At 45.1% G+C, this 24865-nt stretch overlaps 1 protein-coding gene and 1 pseudogene across 1 annotated transcript; one reads left to right on the forward strand and one right to left on the reverse strand.

Annotated features, from left to right (window-relative positions):
* The first annotated feature begins 3633 nt into the window (after window positions 1-3633).
* LOC123047452 (disease resistance protein RGA5-like) lies at window positions 3634-14851 on the forward strand (annotated as a pseudogene).
* A 931-nt stretch (window positions 14852-15782) lies between these two features.
* Window positions 15783-18538, reverse strand: LOC123047453 (uncharacterized). The gene is made up of 3 exons (XM_044471009.1): window positions 17234-18538; window positions 16983-17129; window positions 15783-16384 (listed from the first exon to the last, which is right to left on the reverse strand). The coding sequence occupies exons 1-3, from the start codon at window positions 18149-18151 to the stop codon at window positions 16055-16057; spliced, it is 1395 nt and encodes a 464-aa protein (XP_044326944.1). The 5' UTR covers window positions 18152-18538; the 3' UTR covers window positions 15783-16054.
* Between the last annotated feature and the right edge of the window lie 6327 nt (window positions 18539-24865).

The raw sequence follows: 24865 nt of genomic DNA on the forward strand, positions 1-24865 counted from the left end.
GGAACCAGCCGCAGAGGCGACAAATGGGTCCGCCGCATGTCTTTACATATGGTGTATCCACCGTCCTCGCGTGTCCGCCACATGTCCGCTAGGCGGACGAGCGACCCAAACGAAAAAAAGGGACAAAATCCATGTTCATTTGGGTCCCTGCGTTGGAATTGCTCTAACTAACCCACTGATCTTGTGCAAATTGCAACGTAGGTATACATATCCGTCCGCTCCATCTTAAAACATGTGCTTATGATTCAGAATTTTTTTAAAAATGAGCTCCTCTTTAGGCCCGGCCCGTCCAACATTTTCTTTCAAGCTCCACCACTACGTCCATCCACACAATTGTTCCAATAGAAAAAAATATAAATGCAAATAAAGGAAAACTAGACTAGTTAAACCCACATGTCTTTACTGACATGGGCTATTAAAATGCAGTGTGCCTAAAGTCAAGTCAAGCACCATGCACCTGCACCGCATCTTCTTCAATTCCTCACACCAACTCCATCGTACTACTCCCTCCGTTCTGAAATATAAGTCTTTGTAGAGATTTTATTAGATGGACTACATACGAAACAAAACGAATGAATCTAAACTTAAAATGCATCTATATACATCCATATACGGTTTGTAGTGGAATCTTTACAAAGACTTACATTTAGAAAGCTATACTTTGCAGTGTGAGGTACAAAGCTACCGTGTTAACTCGGCTGGTTCTTAACTCCATTTATCTCCGGCTGACGTGCTGCAGCTGCTTACACATTTGAGGGATGATATGACGCGAGCTGCGCCACATCATGCGTGACGAACCTCGGCCCACAATCACACTCTTCACCGGACGGATGGAGCATTCAGTGAAGTAGCTGTCTCCACACCTAAGGGCTGTTTGGTTTCAGCCACATATTACCACACTTTGCCATACCTGACTTTAGCCAAGTTTGTTCAAGTTAGGTGGGTGTTTATTTCTAGCCACATCTAAGGCAATATTTTTTTATGAGCAGTAAACCTCATATGTTATAGACACAAAAAGTGTGACAAAAATCTTTTAGGCAAGCCAAAGTGTGGCTAACAATTTAAGCAACTAAAGTTAAGTAAATGTGACAAATGTGACAAAAATAATGTGAGAACACAAGGAAAATATAGTCACGATCAAAATAGCCCCTACCCTCCCTCTTGTACGCCACCGCTGCTTGGCGAACTCAATCATGGTGGCTCCAATCCAATCGATGACGCTCTTCACAGCAAATGGTGATTCAGTCTATGAAGTCAGTGTCATAATAAAACTTCTAGTATGAAATAGACAGATAAACTACTCTACTCTGTTATTACTCCCATCCCAGGCCCCAGCTCATCACACTGACCCGTAGTCTTGCATAGTAGGAGTACTGTTTGATGATGTCTGAATTTTGCAAGCATAGTGTAGTACTGTTTGATGATGTCTGAATTTTGCTAGTATAATGTAGCAAACTAAGGCCATCTCCAACGCTAACCTGCAAATTCACTCTCGCATCTGTTCATAAAAAGGATGGATCAGTCCATTGACATGGATGCAGGAGCTAGCCATCCAACACTATTCACATACGTTTCAACTCAGATTTTAACAAACCAGACGAAATTCATCAAACCCTACTAAATTCATAAAAGTTCGGACATAATTTACATAAAAGATCAATATTTTGAGCTTTTAACAAAATAAGAAAAGGAAGAAAAAACATAAACCCTATACCAGACGACGACCACCTCGTACGCGTGGCCGCGCTGCCCTGTCGCACCACAATCGTCGTTCGTACCGTCATCGTGGTTCGTCCAGCGCCGGAAGGGCGCCACAGGGCCGCGGTTGACTGCTGCTCGGGAGGAGCCGCTCCACCTCCTGTTGTGCGGTGCGAAGGGCCGCCGAGGCCAATGCCGCCGGTGCAGGCAGAGCCCTGGTGGCGGCCGTGCTCCTGCCAGCATTGGCCGAGCAGTCGCTAAGTGACTGCTCCTCGCTGATCCTCGCAAGTTCACCGTCAAGGCGGTGGTGGTGCCTAGCCGCCGTCTCCGTAGTGGTGATGGAGCAGTCGAGGGCCCATGCGGCGGTCGAGGGCCCACGCGGCGGTGAGGTCCAGGTCATTTTGGAGCCATTACGGCACCACATTGAACTTGGCGAACGCCAAGCAGCGGTCGGCGTTACGCTGGTCGTACCGCGCCGCTGCCTCACCACGCACTCCTCCTCAGGGACGACGGCCCTCGAGACCGAGGGATGGCCGACACCACCGTCTCCGAGGTAGTGGAGGATGCGGCCTGCGCCTTCGTGATCGCGGGCAGCAGCACCTCCTTGATGGGGTGGTGGTTGCGGCGGCGCGATGACAGGGGCCCATCAATCCGGGCATACCAGATGTGTGTTGGCGGCGACATAGGCTCGTCCTTGACGCGCCGTCCGATCTGGACGCCACGGTTGCTCGACGGGGGCGACACCTGCTCCACTTGGATGCGGCGCCTGATATGGACGGCGTCGTGGTTGTGGGAGGGGGCGGGTTCCTCCCTGAACCTCCAGAGTGGGGACGCCAGCCCCCGCTTCACGTAGAAGCATGGCGGGGACGGTGGCTCCTCCTTCACTCGCACCGGCGACGGTGGCATTGAGCCCATCTGACGGAGCAACCGCTCCGGTATGATCTCCATTTGACGGACGAATTCTTCCGTCAGAGCCGCCTCCGTGAGGAGGCGTGGCCGCTACTGCGGCTTCTGGTCCTCCTTGTTGCTGGAGGAGATGACGATCTCCTCCTTGCCGGAGGAGCCGGCCGCCGTGGATGCCGAGGGGCCTGGAGAGCGAGAGCGGCGACACCAAGATCCGCCTGATGATGAACTATTACTGCCACCGCATGCCAGCGCGGAGAACCACGACTTCGGCATCGCCCCTGGAGTTGGAGGGGCTTGGAGAGGACGAAGTGGGGATGTGTATCATTGACGCAGGGCTTAAATTGCCGCGGTCAGGCCATGCGAAGGGCGCGGTCGGCCCACTTCAATGCAACGCAGCGGTCAGAGTTGGTTTCTCGGGACGCGGCGTTCGCATTGAAGCGGCGACGCCCGAGAGGTCACGTCCATCGGCGACGCCCTCATGTCTGGCCGTGTCGCTCGGCATCAATGTCGGCCGCTGCATGCTCTAGGCCGGCATGAATGCGATGCGGCAAGCGGCGCCGGTGTTGGATGTAAAACGCGGTAGAGGCGGGTGTGTTTTTGATTGGGCCAGGGCAGTCAGACGCGAACGTGGCAGCGGTCCTGACGCTCGCAAAGCCCTCCCCCCAATTTGTCTTGGTTTGTAGGGGGAAATGCGTCCGGACCATTCGGCGGACCGATACAGGTCCATGTTGGATGGCAAAACACGTCCGGACCGCACAGTGAAAACGGTTGCGGGTGGTTTTAGGGTCGGGGCCCGAGATGCCCGAAACCCTCCTTTCCCCTTTATATCCCTTATCCATATGCTCATTTTTTGAGGAAAAAAGTGTGTTCGGACCGGTCGGCAAAACGACAAAGAACCGCATTGGATGGCAAACACGTCCGAACCGCACGGTCCCAATGGTTGCAGGCGGTTTGAGGGGCCCTAAGCCCCACTTTCCCCTTTATATCCCTTCTCCATATGCTCAGTTGTAGCACAAAGCATTAGACACCACAAACACAGGCAGTGTACATCCAACCGGAGAGGAAAGAAGGTTGGTGGCGAGATGGAGGTGGTGGTGAGTGCCTCCGCGGGGATGCTGGAGGCCCTCCTCCCCAAGCTGGCCAAGATGCTCACCGACGAATACAAGTTGCACAAGGGCGCCAAGGAAGGGGTCCAGTACATCCGGGATGAGCTGGAGAGCATGGAAGCTGCCCTTGCGAAGGTGGCCGAGGTGCCACCAGATCTGCTTGACAAGCAGGTCAAGCTGTGGGCAACCAAGGTGAGAAAGATGTCCTACAACATCGAGGACACCATCGATTCCTTCATGGTGCTCGTCGATGCTGCTGCTGGCGGCCAGTCCGGTTCTGGATCCTCCACGACGTGCTGCTGCGTGGGGGCCAAATCCTTGCTGCCACGGACGTACAAGGCTCGGGGCGACATCGCCGCCGAGATCGAGCGCATAAAGGAGGTTGAGGAGGTGAGCAAGCGTCGTGAGAGGTACAACGTACAAAGTTGACAGTATAGTGGCCGCAGCCCCGTCCGCGTCCGACCCCCGCTTGCTAGCACTGTACGAAGATGAAGCAAAGCTTGTTGGCATTGACCACTCCAGAGAAGAGATTATCAAGTTGCTGTCCATGGAAGGCCAAGGTGAAGGTGCATCGGAGCAGAAGCTCAGGTTGGTCTCCATCGTTGGCCCTGGCGGAATGGGCAAAACCACCCTTGCCAACGCGGTGTATCAAAAGCTTCAAGGCAAATTCGGATGCACAGCTTTTGTTTCGGTTTCTCTTCAGCCTAACATGAAGAATATCCTCAGCAGCATACTTCGTCAGGTCACCAGCAAAATCAAAGATGACGAGGAGGACAATGATAAGAATAAGAGGTGCCTCGATTACATGCTTATTACTGTTAGTTATTTTGGAAATACACCTGCTATATCAAGTCATACAACAAGTTCAATAAATTCCCAGGCCTAAAATTATTTTAGCCTCTGCAGAGTACGTCGTCAAGAAAGCCAAAAACATTATGGAAACACTGAAACGTGGTCTGAAAAGGAGATCATCGACAAAATCAGACATGCTCTTGAGAAAAGGAGGTACATATGAAGATTACTCTATCTTATTACGTATATGCCAATAATAATGTGTGCATCATGTGATGCATAGGCCAGGTACTCCGCTTTCCGTTAAAAAAAAATCTTGTTATGCCTAAGCTAGAATTATTTCAGAATTGTATTAGAAAGCATTAGTGGGGAGTAGTAATGGGTGCACATGGTTACGAACCCACCCATGTAGTGGATCTTTGCTTATTATTATTGATCTTAATTAGTTTGTGGTTTCTAAACCATGTTGCACTGTGCTTGTCTTTTGTGATTTTGTGAGAAATAATTTTTTACAGGCAAGCTAATGTGGAGAATTGTGATTAGTAATAGGAGGGTGAAGGGGCCCACCCCAGTTGAATTTAGGGGGGAGGGGGTAGTTTGAAAAGTTAAATAATATGTTTGTAGATCTTTGTAGGTCTAACATTATTGTAATTTTACCATAGTTTGGTACACTTTTAATTAAACTTGCCTTCTTAGGTGCTCAAATTATTAGCCACACCTTAGATTTGCTTACAAGAATTTTGCTGCACTTTTGTGTATATGACTGTGGGGTTTATTTCTAAATAAAGAATCTTGTCAGGTATGGGTACAACCAAACACTCAACTAACTTGATCAAATTTGTGATGAGGTACGGGAAAAATGTGGCAAGGTATGGTTAAAAACCAAATAACCCCGTCCAAGGGCAACTAAGAGATTGTTTTGAGGGATAAATTTGTAGATGACCACATCTGCCATGTGGTTTATAACTAAGAGATTTATAGGTGATGGTTTTGGAGGACCCTTGCCCGCCTGGCTATCCGCGGACAAACATTTAAGGTTTTTGGTTTGAGTTTTACCCTTGGAGATGCCCTTGTGTGAGGGGAAGAAATGTGTGTCTGGACTGTTCGCGCTGATGTGATGGACACGTAGCCCCCCCCCTCCAAACACAGACTTGACCATCTAGGCCGAGTATCGCGGGTCGGTTAGGCGGTAGCATGTGTGTCCGACATTGTGGACTAAAGGGGTCATGTCTTGCCCAAGGCACGCCGTGCATCATGCTCGTTCACCTGGGCAAGGCCCGCTTGCTAGGCACAACACAACCATTTTAATAGGGGAAGCGCAGGCCAGGGGGTGGACACAAATGATATCTATCGCTTATATTGTGGTCCGCGCTAGCGAACAAGGTGGGCCAACCCACTAAAGCATGAAAGCGTTCGCTATGGTTTTTAGGAACCTTCCATGTCAGTTTTTTCTGGTTTTCAATTGTTCTTTGTTATTTTAACCGGTTTTCTTTCTGCTTTTTTATTTTTTAATTTAACATAATTTTTAAAATCATAAATAATTTCAAAATTGTGGTCAATTTAGATACAAAAATAATATTTGAAATAGTGAATGTTTTATACATTTTCAAACTTCTTATCATATTTGTTACATTTTTTAGAATTCATAAACTTCTTTCAAATTATTTAAATTCATCAAAAATCATTTTTTTGAAAAAACTTCAATTTGTGAAACTTTTTCGAAATTATAAAATAAATTTCAAGTTTTGAATATTTTTAGTTCAAGAACACATTTCAAATTTGTGAATGTTTTAAAAATATTTAGCAAATCTTATTTTCAAGTTCATGAATGTTTTATAATTTGTAAACAATTTTCAATTTTGTGTACATTTTTGTCAATTTGTGAACATTTTTTATAATTCATGAATATTTTTTCAAATTTTGATTTATTTGAATTCGCGAATTATTTTTTATATTTACGAATTTTTTCAATTCCTGAACATTTTTCAATTCTTGATTTTTTAAAATTCAAGAAATGTATTAAAATTCATGAATAATTTTCAAATTTTTGAAGTTTGTTTTCAATTTTTCATGAGTGTTTTTCAAATTCATGATTTTTTTTTAAAATTCACATACATCCAGCCAGCGACACACAGCAGCCCACAGTGGGGAGGGGGTGGGGAGGAGAGCAGGGCGTGCTGCCGGTTTATGCAGGGGATCTTTATTTTGGCCAGTTTTGACCCTTTTAGCCAGAATATGGAGAAAAGGCCCATGGCCCTTAAATGCCATACGAGCGGTGGGCCAACCCATTTAGTTAACTAGATGATAACCCGCACGTTATTGCGGGGAGATTTGCAATATATTGCAAAGTATATGGTTTTATGGAATAAGAATATTCAAAGAAATAATATGATAGCTAAAACTAAAAATAATATATGGTTTATTGTGTTTGATTATTATATTTTTGTCAAATATCTATTAAATATATCATGCATGTTTGCATGTTGCAGTGGACCTTTTCATATGACACATTGAATGTTGAGGTGGGCATTTTCTAATGCATGTTGCTTAATGAGGTGTCATGCTTGCATGATGAGAGAAATATATTAATGGGGTCTAGCTAATTAGATATAGAAGATGTGTCATGTCCATTCCCCGGGGATCACCTATTTATCAACCAACGAGATAAGAAGCGATAAAACGCACCCCCTCCCCCCCCCCAAGCTCCCCCGTGCTCCTTTTGAGTCAACACATGCGCGAGGTAGGGCACTCCTTTTTTCTTCTTCTTTTTTTCGCTTATTTTTAGTTTCTTCTTCTTTGAATAAAATTTAGGATTTCAAAAAATATTCATGTTTTTAAAACCCCAAAATTTTAAAATATTCACAAATTTAAAAATGTTCATAAATTTGAAAAAAATATTCCAAATTCTTTAAAATGTTACTTAATTTGGGATAAATGATTGTGAATTCATACAAAAATTATGAATTTGAAGAATATGTTTACCGATACAAAAAATGTTTGTGTACTTTTAAAAATGATATTTTTTAATATTTTGATGAATTTTTTATTTGATAAAATTTTAAAAATTTGGTGAAGAAATTTCAAATTTTATGAATTGTTTTGAAATTCATAAACATTTTTTTAATATATGATGAACTGTTTTAAATTTTGATGAACATTTTTTGTATTTGATGAAGAAATTTTGAATTTGAGAACCTTACGAAAACCGAAAGAGGGATCCTGTGGTACTTGGGCCACCCGAATTCTCCTAGCAACAACCGGAGGTGCTCACGTTTGGTTGACAAAATCCACCTACGCGATACATAGGGATGCCATACCATTTCAGCTGGTTCCTATTTGGCGCCCATTACAGGCATAAATGTTACAGGGCGCACCCCTCCCCCGTCCGTGCTGGGCTGGCCCATTTAGTTTTTTTTTTCTTTTTTTGTTAAATGTCAGAAAAAAGGCACCCCCGTGGTCTCGAACTTGAGACTTCTTGAGTCAAAGCACACCAATGTAACCACTAGGCCACGTCAATAGAATGTGGCAACATTATTCCTTTCTACGTTTTATTCTCTTGGACTTGACGGAACTATTTCCTTTTTCTTGTTATTTTACTTTACTTTTCCCTTTCTTCCTTTTCTTAAATGCGCAACTTTTTCCAAATTGATGAATTTTCCAGTTTGAGTATTTTCTTCGAATTTGGTTGATTTTTTTTAGTTTGATGAACTTTTTCAAATCGGTGATCTTTTTCTCCAATTTGATGAACTTTTTTAAATTTATTGAAAAACTTTCAAACTCGGTGAACTTTTTTTCTAATTCGGTGAACTTTTTTCAAAACCAATGAACTTTTTTCAAATTTAATGAACTTTTTCAAATCGGTGAATTTGTTTTCAAATTTGATGAACTTTTCTTAAATTTATTGAACTTTTTTCAAACTTGTGTGAACTTTTTTTTCTAATTCGATGAACTTTTTTCAAAACCGATGAACTTTTTCAAATCGGTGAATTTGTTTTCAAATTTGATGAACTTTTCTCAAATTTTTTGAATTTTTTCAAACTTGTGTGAACTTTTTTTTCTAATTCGATGAACTTTTTTCAAAACCGATGAACTTTTTCAAATCGGTGAATTTGTTTTCAAATTTGATGAACTTTTCTCAAATTTATTGAACTTTTTTCAAACTTGTGTGAACTTTTTTTTCTAATTCGATGAACTTTTTTCAAATTTGATGTTTTTTTAAATTCGATCAGCTATTTTTCAAAATTGATGAACTTTTTCCAAAATTCGTGAACTTGTTTCAAAAATTGATGAACTTTTTTATAGAAAAAAAATTCTCCAAAATAATTCAAAAATCTGGGTGCTAGTGTGTAGTACGTAATAGATAAATAGCGCGCTTACGATGTTTCTTAAAAAGTGTGCGTTGGTACTAACCACTGGCATTACGAAGGTGTGGTGGTTAGCTACGCCAATCTTCCAATACTGCGGCGCTAGTTAGAATCCCTGTACTACCAAATTTTTGCTGGGTTTTTTCGCTAGACTTTTCGCTGCCTATTCCTTTCATGGGCCGGCCCACTAGAGACTGTAGCGGGCGCCGGTTTGTCTGAGCGGCGCTTAAAGCGCCCAATAGGAGCTCTCGCCATTTCAGACCCGTTTACGTGCAGGTCATGCCTGGGCTGGCTCGTTGTCCACCTTTGTCCAACCCCCCATCTCCCAGCCTCACACCCCAAAAGACCCTGATAAGTGCTACACATGTGATAGGAACACATGTTAACTTTGAATATTTTTTATGGCAAATTTAGTGATGTGCGGATGACAACTTTCATTCTGATGGCAAGTTTTAGTTTTTTTTTGGATGACAACTTTAGTTGTAGAAAACACCAGGTCCGGACTGCTTCGTGGTACACATGTGGCACTTATCATTTAGGTAAAAGAAACCCCTTCTAGCCTCACTTTTTTCATCTAGAAAAAATGCCTCGACGTGTTTGTTTCATGGTAATTAGAGGTAGAGAATAGGACAGAGCTTCATCCCACACTAATTTTCGAAATCTATTTTCCATCCCTGATCCGTCGACAATCTCTCTTGTGCAAGCTCTCATTCCCCTGCCAAGTTGGTTACCAAACAGGCTTTCACTGACCCTAAAAAAAAAAGGCTTTCACTGTTTTTTCCTCTCTCGCATCTCGCATCTCGCTCCATCGGAAGAAGCACTCCTTCGCCCACATGACCAGTTCGCCGGAACACGGCGGGCACCTCCGGGCTGGGCTTGGCTGGGCGCGACCGAACAACATCCCGGCCGCTGCGTGCGTGCTCCTGTGCATCGTGCGCGCGTGCTCCGGCCGGGCAGGGTGTGCGTGCGTTTGCAGTGGCCTGCACGCGTGGGGAACTGCTGGCCATCCCATTGGAGCTCGGCAGTGCATTCTGCGGTGCACACTACCTGTTTGATGAAATGCCTCAGACAATTTTTCCGGTGAAATGGGGGAGACCGCTGGAGACCACATTTTGACAAATGAGGATGTTCGCGACTTTGTCCGCTGACAAATGAGGATTGAAATTAGATGAGTGCCCTTGTATATGCCCTTAAGCCCTTTTTTGAATATTTCATTTCCTGCTTTCAATAGAATACATGCTTTATAGAGAGAGCCTTCACATACTATTCAAGCTTGTTGCATCATTTGGTGTTGCATCATTGCCTTATAACTATTCTATTCCTAGCTCCCTGTTAATTGTTTGATAAATTCACAAAAAATTTGTTTGATAGTCCGTTGGTTCTCCATTGCTCGTCTCAACTTGATTGTAGCTAGCAGTTAACTTCACCAGTTTATAACGCTCTTTCAAAACTGCAGGTACTTGATTCTCATTGATGATATATGGGATGAAAAACCATGGAAAATTATCAAGTGTGTTCTGGCTGAAAACAAACTTGGCAGTAAAGTAATCATGACGACTCGCAATGTTGATGTTGCTAGGTCATGTTGCTCTTCTGACAAAGTTGATGGTATCGTTCATGAACTGCAGCCTCTTTCAGACTGTCACTCTGAACAACTGTTCTATTACAAAATATTCGGTAACTACGGATGCCCTGCCGAATTAAAGGTTGTATCACAGAAAATATTAGAGAAGTGCGGAGGCTGGCCATTAGGTATCATTGCCATAGCTAGTTTACTTGCAAACAAACCATCACAAACTAAGGATCAGTGGTGTAGTGTGTACAACTCAATTAGTACTGGACTCGAGAATAATCATGGTGTGAAGGACATGAGGTTGATATTATCTCTTAGCTACCGTGATATGCCTTTACAGCTAAGAGCTTGTCTTCTGTACCTAAGCATATTTCCAGAGGACCAAATAATTGGGAGAGATGACTTGATACGGAGATGGATAGCCGAAGATTTAGTTCGTGGAAGACAAGATGATAACCTGTATGAGTTAGGAGACAAGTACTTTAACGAGCTTATTAATAGGAGTATGATCCAGCCAACTGATGTTGACGTCTTTGGGAGGGCGCAAGCTTGTAAGGTACATGATTTGGTACTTGAATTTATTACTTTCTTGTCAGCTGAAGAAGACTTCGTCACCATATTGAATGGACAGCAGCCTTTTCCACCTCAGCCGGACAGCATATATCGGCTATCTCTCCGAAACAGCAAGGGAGAGCATGGCATACCTCAGGCTACCAAGAGGTTGCCTCATGTGAGGACACTTTTCGTATCCTCGCGTGCTAATTCAATGCCACCCCTCTCCATCTTTCCAGTTCTACGTGTCTTGGAACTAGAGCAATGCACCAGACGTAACATCAGAGGTGTGGAAAATTTGGTTCACTTGAGGTATCTGAGGCTAAGCCAGGTATACCATTATTACTATGATGTTTGCACTAAGCTTCCAGAAGAAATTGGAAATCTACAGTTTTTGCAGACACTTGACCTCAAGGAAGCCAGGATAAAAGAATTGCCATCCACTGTGGTTCATCTCAGGCAAGTGAGGGTGCTAGAGATTTCACTCCGTAAATGGGACAAAAGGTGTGAGGAGCGTTTGCTCCAGTGTTTGTGCAATCTGAAGCAACTTGAAGCTCTTTATATCTTCGCTCCAGATTATTCACTGGATTTCATGTTGCGGGTCGACTGGGCTCCTTCGCACCTCCGAAGATTTACCATATGTGCTCGCCAGAATGAAGAAAATGCATCCCTCACTGCATTTGTACACTGGTTGGCGTTTAGCCCATTCTCCACACTACCAAAGTGGATCAACTCATCGCTTTCACACCTCTCCAACCTATCCATTGTGGTGAAGATACTGCTACAGGAGGATATCTTGAGTCTCGGGTGCTTGCCTGCCCTTTCTTCTCTTTATTTGCAAGTGATAGAAGCCCCAACAAAGGAAAGGTTGGAGATCACAGAGAGAACTGGCGGTCATGCGATAGCATTCTGTTGCCTTGTAAACTTCAGGTTCATGAGTCGTGCAATGGGCCTGGTGTTCAGACCAGGAGCTATGAAGGGGCTGCAGAGGCTTTCTCTTACTTTTGATGTTGCGGAGACAAAGGATGTTTATGTTGATTTCAACTTCGGCTTGGAGAATCTTACCTCCCTTCAAGCTTTGGACATTGAACTAGACTGTCGCTGTGCAACAACTTCAGAGGTGCAGGCAGCGGAGGATGCAACGTACTTGAATGCCAATCATCCCACCTTTCATGTGAGCAGACATTTTACAGAAGACATGCGATGTGATCAAGTGGAGCAGATCCATGAGCTGGAAACAATGAGGATAGAGGATGTATAATTTACTCTTGATTCCATCAGTTCATTTATTTTTTCCACTCATTATTGTATTGTTTCTACTAATCTTGTTGATTGTTGGTTTGTTGGTCAGGCTGGACTTGCCAGGATTGGGCCATGTGGTGAAGGAGGGGGAAGGGCCTGTGACATCAAGGTGGTACCCCAGCGTCTAGAAAGCGTGACAATTTACAGCGGCTCTTTGGTAGAATCACTTGCATTTTCATACAGAGACCATGATGGGAAGCATCATACCGCAGGTCCATGGGGCAGCCATCCTGGCGAGAACAACGATGTCGTGAGTGTGAATCTTAGACTTAATCTCATATGTGTCTTTTTGTTTCTTTGTTACAAGTAGTCCCTGTAGCCCACGAAAATGCCAAACGGAGACCGAGCTCCATGGAGGCCTTCATTTAGAAACTTCAAAATTCAAAGTTTTCAGTTAAAACAAATTCTGAAAAACATACACATTTACCTAGAGACATAATATACATGTGTAAATTTTTAGGTCGGAATACGGTAAAATTAGAGCTACACAAAAAAAAATTCCGGGGCTTTTTAGCACATGTACTGTTCATCATCAAAGTCCATGATTTTTTTTTTGTGCAGCTTGCAATTCAAGGTACTTCATACTGACATTTTACACACATACACATTACATCCTTGTATACATGTGTATTTTTTTCAGAATTTTTTGAAACTGAAAAGTTTGAATTTTGAACTTTTCAAAATTAAGGCCTCCATGGAGCTCGGTCTCCAAAATGCCCTACTCCTGTAGCCCATTGGTAATCTCCTTATAAATTGCTACCTTGTTTGTTAACCCATTAACTATTTTCCTGTTGATCCATCTTGAGCCTTCAGAGTTTCTCAAAGAAGTCTCTGGAACGGTGGGTTCTTACGGTGCATTAACCAATGTTATAACGTCCCTTACATTGGTCACGAGTGCTCACACCTATGGACCTTTTGGAAAAGGAGATGGGATTCCGTTTAGCATGGCAGCAGCGAGCAATAGCAGCATCGTTGGCTTCTTTGGGCGTTCAGGGTGGTATCTTGATGCCATTGGTGTCTACACTCGCCCACTCTGACTATGATTGACTGAAGCCAGTGTGAGTACTTACCTGCTCTTTATTTCTCACATCCTTCTGCTTAGTAATTTTGATTTGGTTGCTGTGTTCTATCTTGGCATGCTGATTCGTTGGAATTAGTTGTAAGCAACAATGTGTTTCGTGTAAATACGGAGCGCTCATTATTTGGAAGCTGGACTTCATCTTGACCTCAAAGTGGTTGCTGTTGTTATTTGGTCTTGGACCAGTATGTTGGAGTATTTTTGAAACACACAGCGATATGGGGATTGAAAAACATGGCCTGGAACAGGCATCTAATGTACTGCTCCATTTTGCTGTGCTATCACAGAAACGGAGGATACTACTACTGGCGACAGGCGGTGAGGTTTCAGTGTTCCACAAGCGAAGGAAAGTTCTCTGAAGATGGCTTCGCTATCGTCGAGTTCAATCAGTAATATATCCGCACGTGTTGGTACTATGTTCAACTTCTAATAAGAGAGCTTTGTTGTGAACTTTTCAAATGCCATAAGTTATTTTGCCCAGTAGGTCGAGACAGGGTGTTGAGAACTGTTGAGCTGTAGTTTATGCTGCTACCTTTTGGTAGTGCTTGAAATGTGGGATGTGTGAAACTCTAAACTCTAGTGCAGGCTGGGTGGGACTGGGGTTATGTAGCCCCAAGTCTGGTGTTGCTTTTGTTTTCAGCTTCCGTTTCTATTACGTTAATTGTTTAATTGTAAAATTGGCAGTTTCTTTTATAAAAATCGACGAGAAGGCTGGTTGTTTTTCTTTTAGAAGGTCGAGACAGGGTAGTGTGTCCGACTTGTTTCCTGCTCCGCCTTGTGTTATCAACTCTGTTTGGGTTGTGAACTTGTGACCAAGTGAAAGGGGGGAATAACCAATGGTGTTTCCAACCTTAAAAGCAACTGTTGCAACACCCTGTTGGTACCCAGATGGGGCTTATAACTTCCATGTAGTAGTACCCGTGTCATGTATGTTTTGCTATTTGGTTCATGTGGGGTGAGAGAACCAGGAAGCTTCCATCTTTACAGTGATCTTCAGATTGCACGAATGAGGCCGATGGCCCAACTGTCACCGGCTGAATTCAGCAAACATTGTGCTTGTCGCAAAGGATGAAGCAGACAGCAGAGCATATTTCATTTGAGTTTTTCATCGATTACTAGTACATTTTTTTCAAATTGTGTGCTACTTAATGTACTTCACTCCAGAACTGCTTGCCGAGAACTCTACAGACACACTATTCATCATCCAGGACAAACCGACTAGGCACAGATTGCTGAGGGTCATCCAGGATTCGAAAGCGGCAAGAGCAACCAGGATCAAACTGTTGACCATGATTTCGACGACCTCGGCAACCATGCTACCATAATTCACACTCCTCCAGCTGCAGCAGCAACACGGATAACATCATGTTGGAAGGTCTTGGAGGAAGGTGTGATACATGACTTTCTTACTCTGTTCTGTTTTGGAGCTGGAGGATCTGTTTGGTGATTCTGAAGGTGATAGCAAATTGCTGATTTTCCATGCTTTGGAGATTTCTGTATTTTTGTTTGGCTACCTCATGTAGTCTTCATTGGATAGAGTTTCTTGAAACTTATGTGCAACAAAAGTAGGAACAATGATGCTGAAGTGCCTCGCTCGCCTACTGAATAACTATTCGATTCACATTACGTTCTTATACTCCGACCTAACGGATACTTATTTGTCCACTTCTTATTTGAGCTGCAGATACAGAAAATAAAGACTTCATGATGGTCCTCTCGTGGGTCATATTGTGGTTAGTGATGCGTAATTGGAGCGAACCAGGCTGGCATTTTTGAATCCGTGTGCAGGTGCGCCAGGTTTGAATTCTTTGGAAAATGGAAGAAGATTGAAACCTTCTCCTGAAGGAGACATTCACATTTGCTGAAGCATTACAAGTCTATAGTGCAAGTCCAACCTTGTCCAGAACTTGGCATTGTTGATGTAGGATCAGATGAGGTGTTGGCTCCTTGAGGCAACAAGCTCTTCAGTATGGATACAACATAATAACGGAGGTCGATTGGCAACTCCGGGTGCTGAAATATTTGTGGAATGTTACCTTTGAACACTTTCTAAGTGCGGCTAAAGCAAAAGGCTAAGATATCCCTGCTGTTTTTTTGGGTTGGGTTATCGTCTGAAATTTATCATCGACATTGGTAGACCAGGTAACAAATATGACGGAATATAATTAAACTGTAGATTACTGGCATGCCAAACCTCAAGAAACACAGAGAACGCCTCGAGAAACCAAACAAAACAACATACGTACCTTTGACCGTCTCCATGAGTATGGAATTTCTCAACACATAGCAAAAAGGTGTACAGGAATTTTCTCTACAGTCAACCTCTGCTTCCATTACTTCAGTCTGATGCTTGTGTATTGACTAGACAACTTCATCAGGAAGCAAAGGTCCCAAAAATGGCAGGTAAAAAATCAGCAGAAGGTAGGCCTGCAATTACTCGGTAAACTGAAAAAGAAAAACATGCATCCAGATTCGAGTACACACATTTTAATTTAGCTAGAGTGCGATCAAGTATTCCCAGGCTACCAATAACCAGAAATTAGTATTGCGAGGTCCACACTGCAAAAGTATTCTCAGGTTACCAATAACTCGAAATTAGAATTACAACCGACCCAACGTCATTGCTCAAGCTGCTGCAAGCCTGCGAGCATTATGAGACCACTGCACTCCCTGACCATATCCGTCAACAGATAATTATCTCCACGGATGAGGATGATCCATGTGTGAGTTGCTCCTTAATCCGATGCCTGCTAGCTTTTTCCGCCTTGGATCTTTCAAGGTTGTCGGCATCGCAGTGCGTGCATGGGCTTTCACCATACAACTGGATTATCAAAAGCCCCACAGCTCGTTCCATGACAAGCCTTGTATAGTTTGTCACCTTGTCTTCATCCTCGCACCCGAAGATCTGCAGCACCTTCAAGTTCAGGTGCTTTAAATCCTTGGATGGCTCCCACATGATGGTGGTCTTCTCGGCACTGTCCTCGGGCGTCTTGACACATGAATGTCGAGACAACTTCAAGCAATGATATAGAAAGTAAATAACACATGTTAATTAAACTGCCACCAACCCTAAGGACAAGGTGACAACAATTGTAATTAAATACTCCCTCCGTCCCATAATATAAGAGCATTTTTGACACCCCTATATACTTTTCAAGGAATTTGCATGAATTAAATCATAAGTATGGCACATGAATATGCTTCTGAGATTCCATTGTAATTACAACCATATTATCCTCTTATTTCTTTTAACCAAGATTCTTTGTAATATGAAACATAAGACGGCGATGTGCATCACTCGATGCAGAGGCTAGACTCTCCTTTTCAAGAAAAACATATGACAAATTTTTGGATTACTCTAACATGAGATACGATCCAACTTTTTTTTTTGGCCTTGCATGGACATTGTCTCGCTGCAAAATTACAATGCGGCTCGTATGCACTACTTATAGTATTTGTGACAAGTTGATGAGTGGTTGGAAATTAGATTAACTTGTTGGTACATTTTAAATGCTGAATATCCGAAAAACATATCATCATAAAAATGTAGAATGAGTCATGCACATGCTAAGATGTGGACTAAATTAGAAAGAAGGTTAAGTAACACTTACTGCCAAATCATGTAGGGCAGGTGCAGCTTCAAGGATAAACAGAGTCCAGCTCAGATCACACTCACCGAAGATACCGAAAAGACGCACAGAGGTCAGGTTTCTGAATATAGCAATGCGCTGCTTCGGAGGTTCTGGCTGAATCCAAATCTGCAGCAAGAACATACATGCACAACTGAAACTGGTAGAGAAGAACACGTGGTATGAAGATGCAGAAGATTTATATTTAAGTGGTGCGCAGAAATTAAGTTTACCATTTGGTACCCAAAACAGAGAGTCAGTGTTGACAGGTTCCTGGCACCAGCACTCGTTGACAGGCATTCGCTCAGCGCGAATGGCTCTTGCCATGCCTTGGCTTTAGAAGCGAGTACTAAACCGCGAAGCTCAGGAACGTAGCCAAAGCGCACTGGAGGGTTATTGAAGAGCCAACATTTGCACTCCACTTGTCTAAGCTTCGGGACAGAGACGAGCTCGATCCGTGTGCACAAAAGGCCGACGAACTCGAGCTCCTGGAGCTCAGAGCACGGCACATCAATCTTGAGCGTGGAGTGCAGATCAAGCAGTCTGCAGAATCTCAAGCTGAGGTGCCTGAGCCTACCGCAAGTGCTAATGAGGTCAGTGATGTCGGAATGTCCAAAAGCATGATATTCGAGCATAAGCGTCGTAAGCCACGAGAAGGCAACTGGGTAGGCACGGGAGAAGGCCATGAACTCCTGCCCAATCTCAATGTTGATGCCCAGCGGGTCAGTGCCCGGCGGGGATATGCAAAACTCAAGGCATTGGGTCTGGCCCAAGCTGACGATGCCCTCGATGAGGCGGCCTATGGAGGTCAGGTGAGGGGAAGACGTGTAGAAGGTGAGGACGAGGACCTTGAGGGCACCACTCTCGCACACGCCCTCCGCGGGAGGCACCCGAGTGAGCAAGGCCCGCGCCGCGCCCGTGAACGCGTCCATGACCTGGAGCGATGTGGCGCCGCGGAAGTGACCGGCGTTGAGGTGCACGCGCGAGAGGTGGGTGGGGAGGTGCCGCCACCGCGTGGAGAGCGCGCCGGCGCGGACCGCCTCGCGCAGGTGGAGGCGCTCGAGGATGTCAAGGAGGAGGTGGTCAGGGAGCGCGCTGATTCCGTCCTCGCCGCCGTGGCCGACGTTGCGCTTGGGCGGCGGCGACTCCATGGTCCCGGCCGATTGACTGAAACCCTAGCTCGAATCAATGCGCCCGAGGCGGCGGCTCCTGTTCGAGGTCGCGGCTCCTCCGGTGCTCCGCTCGCCCACCACCCGCCCGTGGCCGTCGATCTGGAAGGGACGGGGAGCGCCTCCTCCGCCGCGCAGGCAGGTCAACGGATCCGACTCCCCCGAGATTCTCCTCCGGTGTGCCGCGGAAATCGGTAGTCAGCTTGGATTCGGTGGTTGATTGGATGGTGGATGCATTGGATTCGGTGGTTGATTGGATGAGTGTGGCCGGCGCCGGCGGCTGGATCCTGGATGGATGGGGAGAGACCACTCCTCAGTCCTCACACTGCGCCGGCGGCTGGTAGAAGAGGCTCTTTGCTTCTTTTTTTCCTATTGTGTGGGCGGTGCAAACTGCACGAAAATGCCTTTTCGACCTAGGCTCCAGTGAAACTAAACTCATATTTTGAAAATTCAAAAATAAATTTGAAGTGCCTAAAACTTAAAGAAATATCGACACGAACACATGGATGTGATTTATTTATCTATAAAATTCATAATTTTTATATGTGGACAAATACATGAGGTAACTTGTCCCTTTCGACGACTTGGAGAACACCTTATCAACAACTGGATCGTCGAAGGCGCACGTTGCCGCGCCCGTCCATTTTTACAATAAACTGCTAGAAAATTATAATGTGAAAATAAAATATCGATGAAGTTTGTCTTCAAAGTAGTGTATATTGCCGCACCCATCCTTCTTATCCTTCTTCGTGATGGAATTACGTGGTTTGTTCTAAATAAACTGATACAAGAAATATGAATATATGGAAAACGGCCTCGGGCCAGCCTACTTGGGCCGACAGCTAGAGAAGAAAGGCACCCCTGGGCAATAATACCGCCAGTAACAAGACATCCTCTTTGGTGCCTTAGGGTCCCGTTCGCTTTGCTGGTGCTTACAACAGCCTCGTGTGGGTCGGTCCAGCTAGCGTGCTCGCTCCTTCCCTTTGTTCGACGCGGGTGCATTCGTTCGCCCCTTCGTTTTTCTTCATTTTCTGTATGGTGTTCGTCCCTTCATATACAAACCTAAAACATGGATCTAAAAAATTACAAATTCTAAGAGCTCACAATTCTAAAAACTAACTAGAGTAGTTAGGCATCTCCAACGGTAACCCGCAAAAAACCTCCTGCATCTGTCCGCGGACAGGGGACCGTCCATGGTCATGGATGCGGGAGGTCGACATTCAACCCTATTCGCATACATTTCAAACTATTTTTCAACAAATCGGATGAAATTCATGCAAACACGGTCAGTTTTGTACAACATGATGGATTTCATATAAACATGGCGGATTTAACTATATTTCAAACATTTAGAATAAAAAAAGACCCGACCCTAAATCTATCCTACGGCGACGGCGCCCAGCATCCAATTTCGTGTCGTCCTCCTTTCACCTTCTCCATGAGCACCGGTGATAAAGACCAATGAAGCGAAGGTCCGGTCTCCGGCGAGGAAGAGTAGAACGCGAGAGACGGACCGACCCACATGGGACACAAGGCACCGCCGCCTCCCGTGGTCTAATCATCCTCGGAGGAGTCCGCGCCTTGTCCGTCACTGGTGAACGTGTGGTCCACAAGGGAAATTGTGGCACCTTGGCTATTGTCGTCCTACCGGGCCGACTGATGGTTCGTCGGCGGCGCATAGGAGACGCAACTGGCTATGTTCTCCTTCGTGATCGCCTGTAGCTGCACCCCCGCGGTTGCCGCTTCCTGACGAGCGACGGCTTGAGCGCAGACGACATCGTAGATGGCACGCTACTCCGCGACAAAATTTTGGTTCACTGTGTCCATGGCCGCCATGACCTCCTCGCTCATGCACTCACCGTAGATCTGACCCTCCTCTAGCCGGTGCTGCTCCAAGAGGAACATGCTGTACCGTTGTTCCTCCTGCTCCTGCTGGAACGCCGACAAAGGCGTCGATGCAGGATGCACCTCCTCCATGGTGGCGTTGAACTACATCTGCGCCGGCTCCATGGTGAAGCCAGCATGCACAGGAGGCCCGGGATCCAGGGCGGAGTCGTCGGAGCCCGTCTCCATTCTCGTGTCATCCTCGTCATTAGAGACCTCATGCGAGCTGGCCGATAGGCCGGCCTCGATCCGCCTGGCAAGGCAGCTCCGCTGGGCGGTAGTATTGGCGGCCAACTCGTGCTTCATCTCTGTGGAAAGGCTCTCCCACAGAGCTTTGCCGCCTGCAGTCATGGTGGATGCAGTGCAAGAGACGAGGATGGGGAGCAGTTTGTGTTGCCGTGTGGAGTTTAGCCGGGTGTGCCCGCCTTTATATAGCGGATTCTGGTGAGGCGAGGCATCCGGGTGCGTCAATGCGCAACACCGGAGTGGGTTTCTTGGCCGGCGAGCTTGCTTAATGGTGGCAGACGGATGGACAATGACATTGAATGGACGCGGTAGATATCCGCCCCGTCCCGTCCACTCACGCGTCTCCGGCATTGAACAGACACGCACACCGGAGAAGGTCACGGGCGGCGCCCTCGGCCGGCTCGCCGCTTCAATGACAGAGGCAGTGAGAGGTCGCGTCCGCCCTGAGCCGTCTTCAATGTTGAGCGAGGCGATCTACAATGGCATGAATGCGGGCAACTGGTGATGAGGTCACCTACTACAGGTAGGATCAAGGGCCCATCATCTAGGGTCCACCTAGGGCCCAACACCATCAATGGTGGGTCTTGGGACCATAAGCGCATTCTGATGCACACCACAAAAAGTCCACTTGGACGCAACGACAGCACTCAAACGACTACTCTCCAGTCGGCAAGACCACCACCACTCAGACAAGGAAGGTGGGAGGATGACTTGGGAGCTGCAACGGTCGAGTAGTGTTAAGTCGAGCTTTAAGTAGAGTCATGGATACCGTTAGCTGTAACTACCGTAGTTGTGACTATTTACACGTGTAACTATTGTACTTATGGGCATTAATCACCCTGGCAACGTGGGAGTGAGGGAGTCTGCGGCACACTCTATATAAGCCGCACTCCTCCTCCAGAGCAAGGGTTAAGTACTCTCTGAATCATATCCCCCAAAGAAAACAAGCCTCAGGACATGAGGCATGGGGATTTTACTTCCTCCGAGAGGGGTCTGAACACGTAAACGCCGAGTGTTACACCTGTGTTGTAGTTAGGTCTGCCCCTCTTTCGTACCCCTAATACTCATCACTATTAGGGAAAACCTTATACACAGAAACTTACCAGTAGCGCGGGCCAAAAAGAAGCGCTACTACAATTTACCACTAGCACGTGTCAACTAAACGCGCTGCAGCTAAGTTTGTAGCAGTAGCGCGGCTCACGGAATAAGCGCTACAACTAAAATTCCCCTACTGTTCTTGCCAGGCTAGCAATAGTAGTAGCGTGCTTAAGTAAAGCGTGCTGCTGCTAAGATTGTTGCAGCAGTGTGTTTTACACAGAAAGTGATACTGCTAATGAAAGGAAAATAAAATGAAAAATATAGAAAAGTAAATGAAAATGAAAAAAATAGAAAAAGGGGAAGGGAAAAAATGTGAATGAAAATAAATGAAAAATAAAAATAAAGGAGAAAGGTGTATCAGCAGCGTGCTGCTTTCAGGACAGGCGCTACAGCTAACTTAGCAGTAGCACGTGTTTCCATCCAGCGCTATAGCTCAGTGAGCTATAGCTAATGTAGCAGTGGCATTTTTCCTGAAACACGCTACTACTACTTTTGACTTAATCGCATGCGGTTCTTCTTCCACACGGCCACTTCCCCCAAATCCAACTCGTGTGCTCTCGCCGCCGTCGTCGCCCTGCATCGCTGTCGGCCGCCGTGCGCTCTCCCATCGCCCTCCGCACGCCCTCGACGCCGCCCCCGACCCCGACCTCGACGCCACCCTGACCTCGACCTCGACGCCCCCTACATTGCCGCCCTCCGCCGCGCGCCCGACCCTGACCCGACCATGACCTCGACGCCGCGTGCCCCTCCCTCGACCGCTCCCTAACTCCGCCGGCGCCCGAGGTGAGCACAACTACACCTCCTCCCCCTACCTCTACCTAGCTAGGGTTCCTAGGGTTAATCAAATTTTAGAGTTCATCTAATTAGTTAGGGTTCATCAAATTAGATGCTAATTAGGGCAATAGTTGTAGATGCTTAATTGTAAACTAGATGTTAATTAGGGCAGTAGTTGTAGATGCTTAATTAGTTTTTAGGACAAATTCCTAGGGTTCATCAATGTGTGCTTAAGTAGTTGTAGATGCTTAAGTACCTAGGTAGGGTTCATCTAATTAGGTACTACTTGTAGATGCTTAAGAACTAGGGCAGTAGGGTTTAACTAGGGCAGTAGTATTTAGTTTAGAGAAACAAAAATCAATATAGTTTTTTTACTGTTTTTTAGTAAGTGTTTAATAGAATTAGTAAGAAAATTAATAGGACTAGTTGAACTAGTTTATTTTTAGTAAGAACTAGTTGAATTAATAGAACTAATTTATTTTTAGTAAGAAAATTAATAGAACTAGTTGAACTAGTTTATTTTAAGTAAGAACTAGTATTTTTAGTAAGAAAATTAATAGAACTAGTTTATTTTTAGTAAGAACTAGTTTATTTTTATTTATAGTAAGTGCTTAGTTGAACTAGTTGAATTAATACAACTATTTTAATTTAGTACAAAAAATAATAGAACTAGTTTACTTTTTTAGTTAAAGCAATTATTCCTGCATCGACGTCGATGATGCCTATCCCGCATCCTCGTTGTCGACTCGGTGGAGGAGGTCTGCTTGATCAGAGGGGCCATGTCCGGGACTGGGCTCCGCGGGGCTGGTACTGGGATGTGCTACCATCCGGGAGGCGCAGCTTGGTGAGGAGCCAGCCCGTCGTTGACCCGAACCTTCTTTGGTTGCTGTCACGTGGGCCAGTGACGGTGCGGAGGCTTGAGGACTCTGTGGAGGTGGTACGTCACCGTGTCAGCGAGGAGGACGAGCACGTCCGTCGCTACATGGTTGCGTTGGAGGGTAGGTTCTCCAATACCTGGCAGGTTCTTCAGGGATATCACTGGAGCTACGATCATGTGATGGTTCCTTCTCTTTGTGTGTCCACCGCTGGGACGATACTCGTCGTTCGCTAGGGTTTTAGCTATGTTAGTGAGGTTATATGTATGAGACTATTCGAGATGTATTAGTGATAATATTTGACGATGTACGGACCCAAGAGATGATTTAGTTTTGCTTATTGAATGCTTGCTAATTTGAATACTAATTTATTTTATGATTTAGTTCTTATTATTGAATGCTTAAATTGGAGAACTACTCCTATTTTGAATGCTCAAATTGGAGAGCACTATTTTGAATACTATTTTGTTTTTGCAGCCAAATCTCCATGTCGTCGCCGCCGTCGTCCCCGTCACAGACCCCCTTCGGCCTCGAGGTGAGACTAACCAAATCTCCATGTCAATATGAGTCCTATAATATATTTTGAAATATTTTTGTTCATATTTTCAACCATTGAAACGCAATGACAATCAAGTCTGAATGCAATGACCATCAAGTTTGAATGCAAATAGGATATGTGATTGCCCAAGTGGCCATGTTTGCATGTAACACCTCCGAGTGGCCTATGTTTTGCCGGAGTGTTGATTAATTTCCGTTCCGGCAAATTTTAGGCGTTCGATATGTCCTTTTTTAGCAAAGGTCATGCCGGATTTTTCCGTGAATTTTGGCATGACTTGTGCTAGAATATGTAGAAAATATTGAGTGGCCTAGATTTTCTAGAAAGATAATTAAACAACATTTCGGGTTGACTTTAAGTCTATCGAGGCTCCATACATGACAATCAAAAAATGAGTGAGGGAGAAACTCTGCACCATATATGAGAGAGGAAGAAACCCGACTGTTGTCGTGGGGGTCGTTTCTCCTTCTCCTCCTTGTGCTAGACCTTTGTTAGGCACTAGGGGAAGGAGGAGTAACGACCACCACCGACGGTCGAAAAATCAATGAGGGCGTGTGTCCACCATATATGAGAGAAGAAGAATGCCGATTGTTATCGTGGGGGTCGCTTCTCCTTCGTTCCCGTGTGCTAGACATTTTGGTTTAATGCACTCGGGGACTAAGGAAGGAGCGACCATCACCAACGGTCGAATATATACACCACGTGAGCTGAGAGTTTTCAAAAAAAAAAGACTCGACGCATAGATAGTCAACCCGTGTTGAATAATATTGACCTAATTTAGTTTTTGCAGTACATATATTAAATTTTAGAAGTTTAATCTTTGAATTATAAACATAGGAAATGTTGTTAGACAAAAGTCTCGCGGAGTGCTCCTGGTGCGGCGACAATCGAGGTTTCTCCGACAGGCCTCACTTGGTAGAAGGTCGGCGCTTCAACATTAAGCTCCAGGAGACCTGCAATGTTGAAACGGTATGCTACGACGCAAAGTGTTTTTTTTCATAATTAAGCCCGACTTCTACTACTTCAATGTGTAATTTTCGTCTTTTACAATTCGACTAGCTTATCCCATGTCATGCAAGAAGCTATGTCTTGGAGAGGATGGATTTTGAAGATCATGAGAGTATGGAAACAAAGAAAATTCACCTAAGGACCCATCATGGTATGGATTTTGAGGTAAATCTATACAATTTTGAGAGTGTATTCCATTTTGGTTGCCCGAATTGGGAAGCACTTTGCAAGATGTATGATTTTCATGAGGGTATG

This window comes from Triticum aestivum, chromosome 2B, assembly GCF_018294505.1.
Source record: "Triticum aestivum cultivar Chinese Spring chromosome 2B, IWGSC CS RefSeq v2.1, whole genome shotgun sequence".
Lineage (NCBI taxonomy): Eukaryota > Viridiplantae > Streptophyta > Magnoliopsida > Poales > Poaceae > Triticum > Triticum aestivum.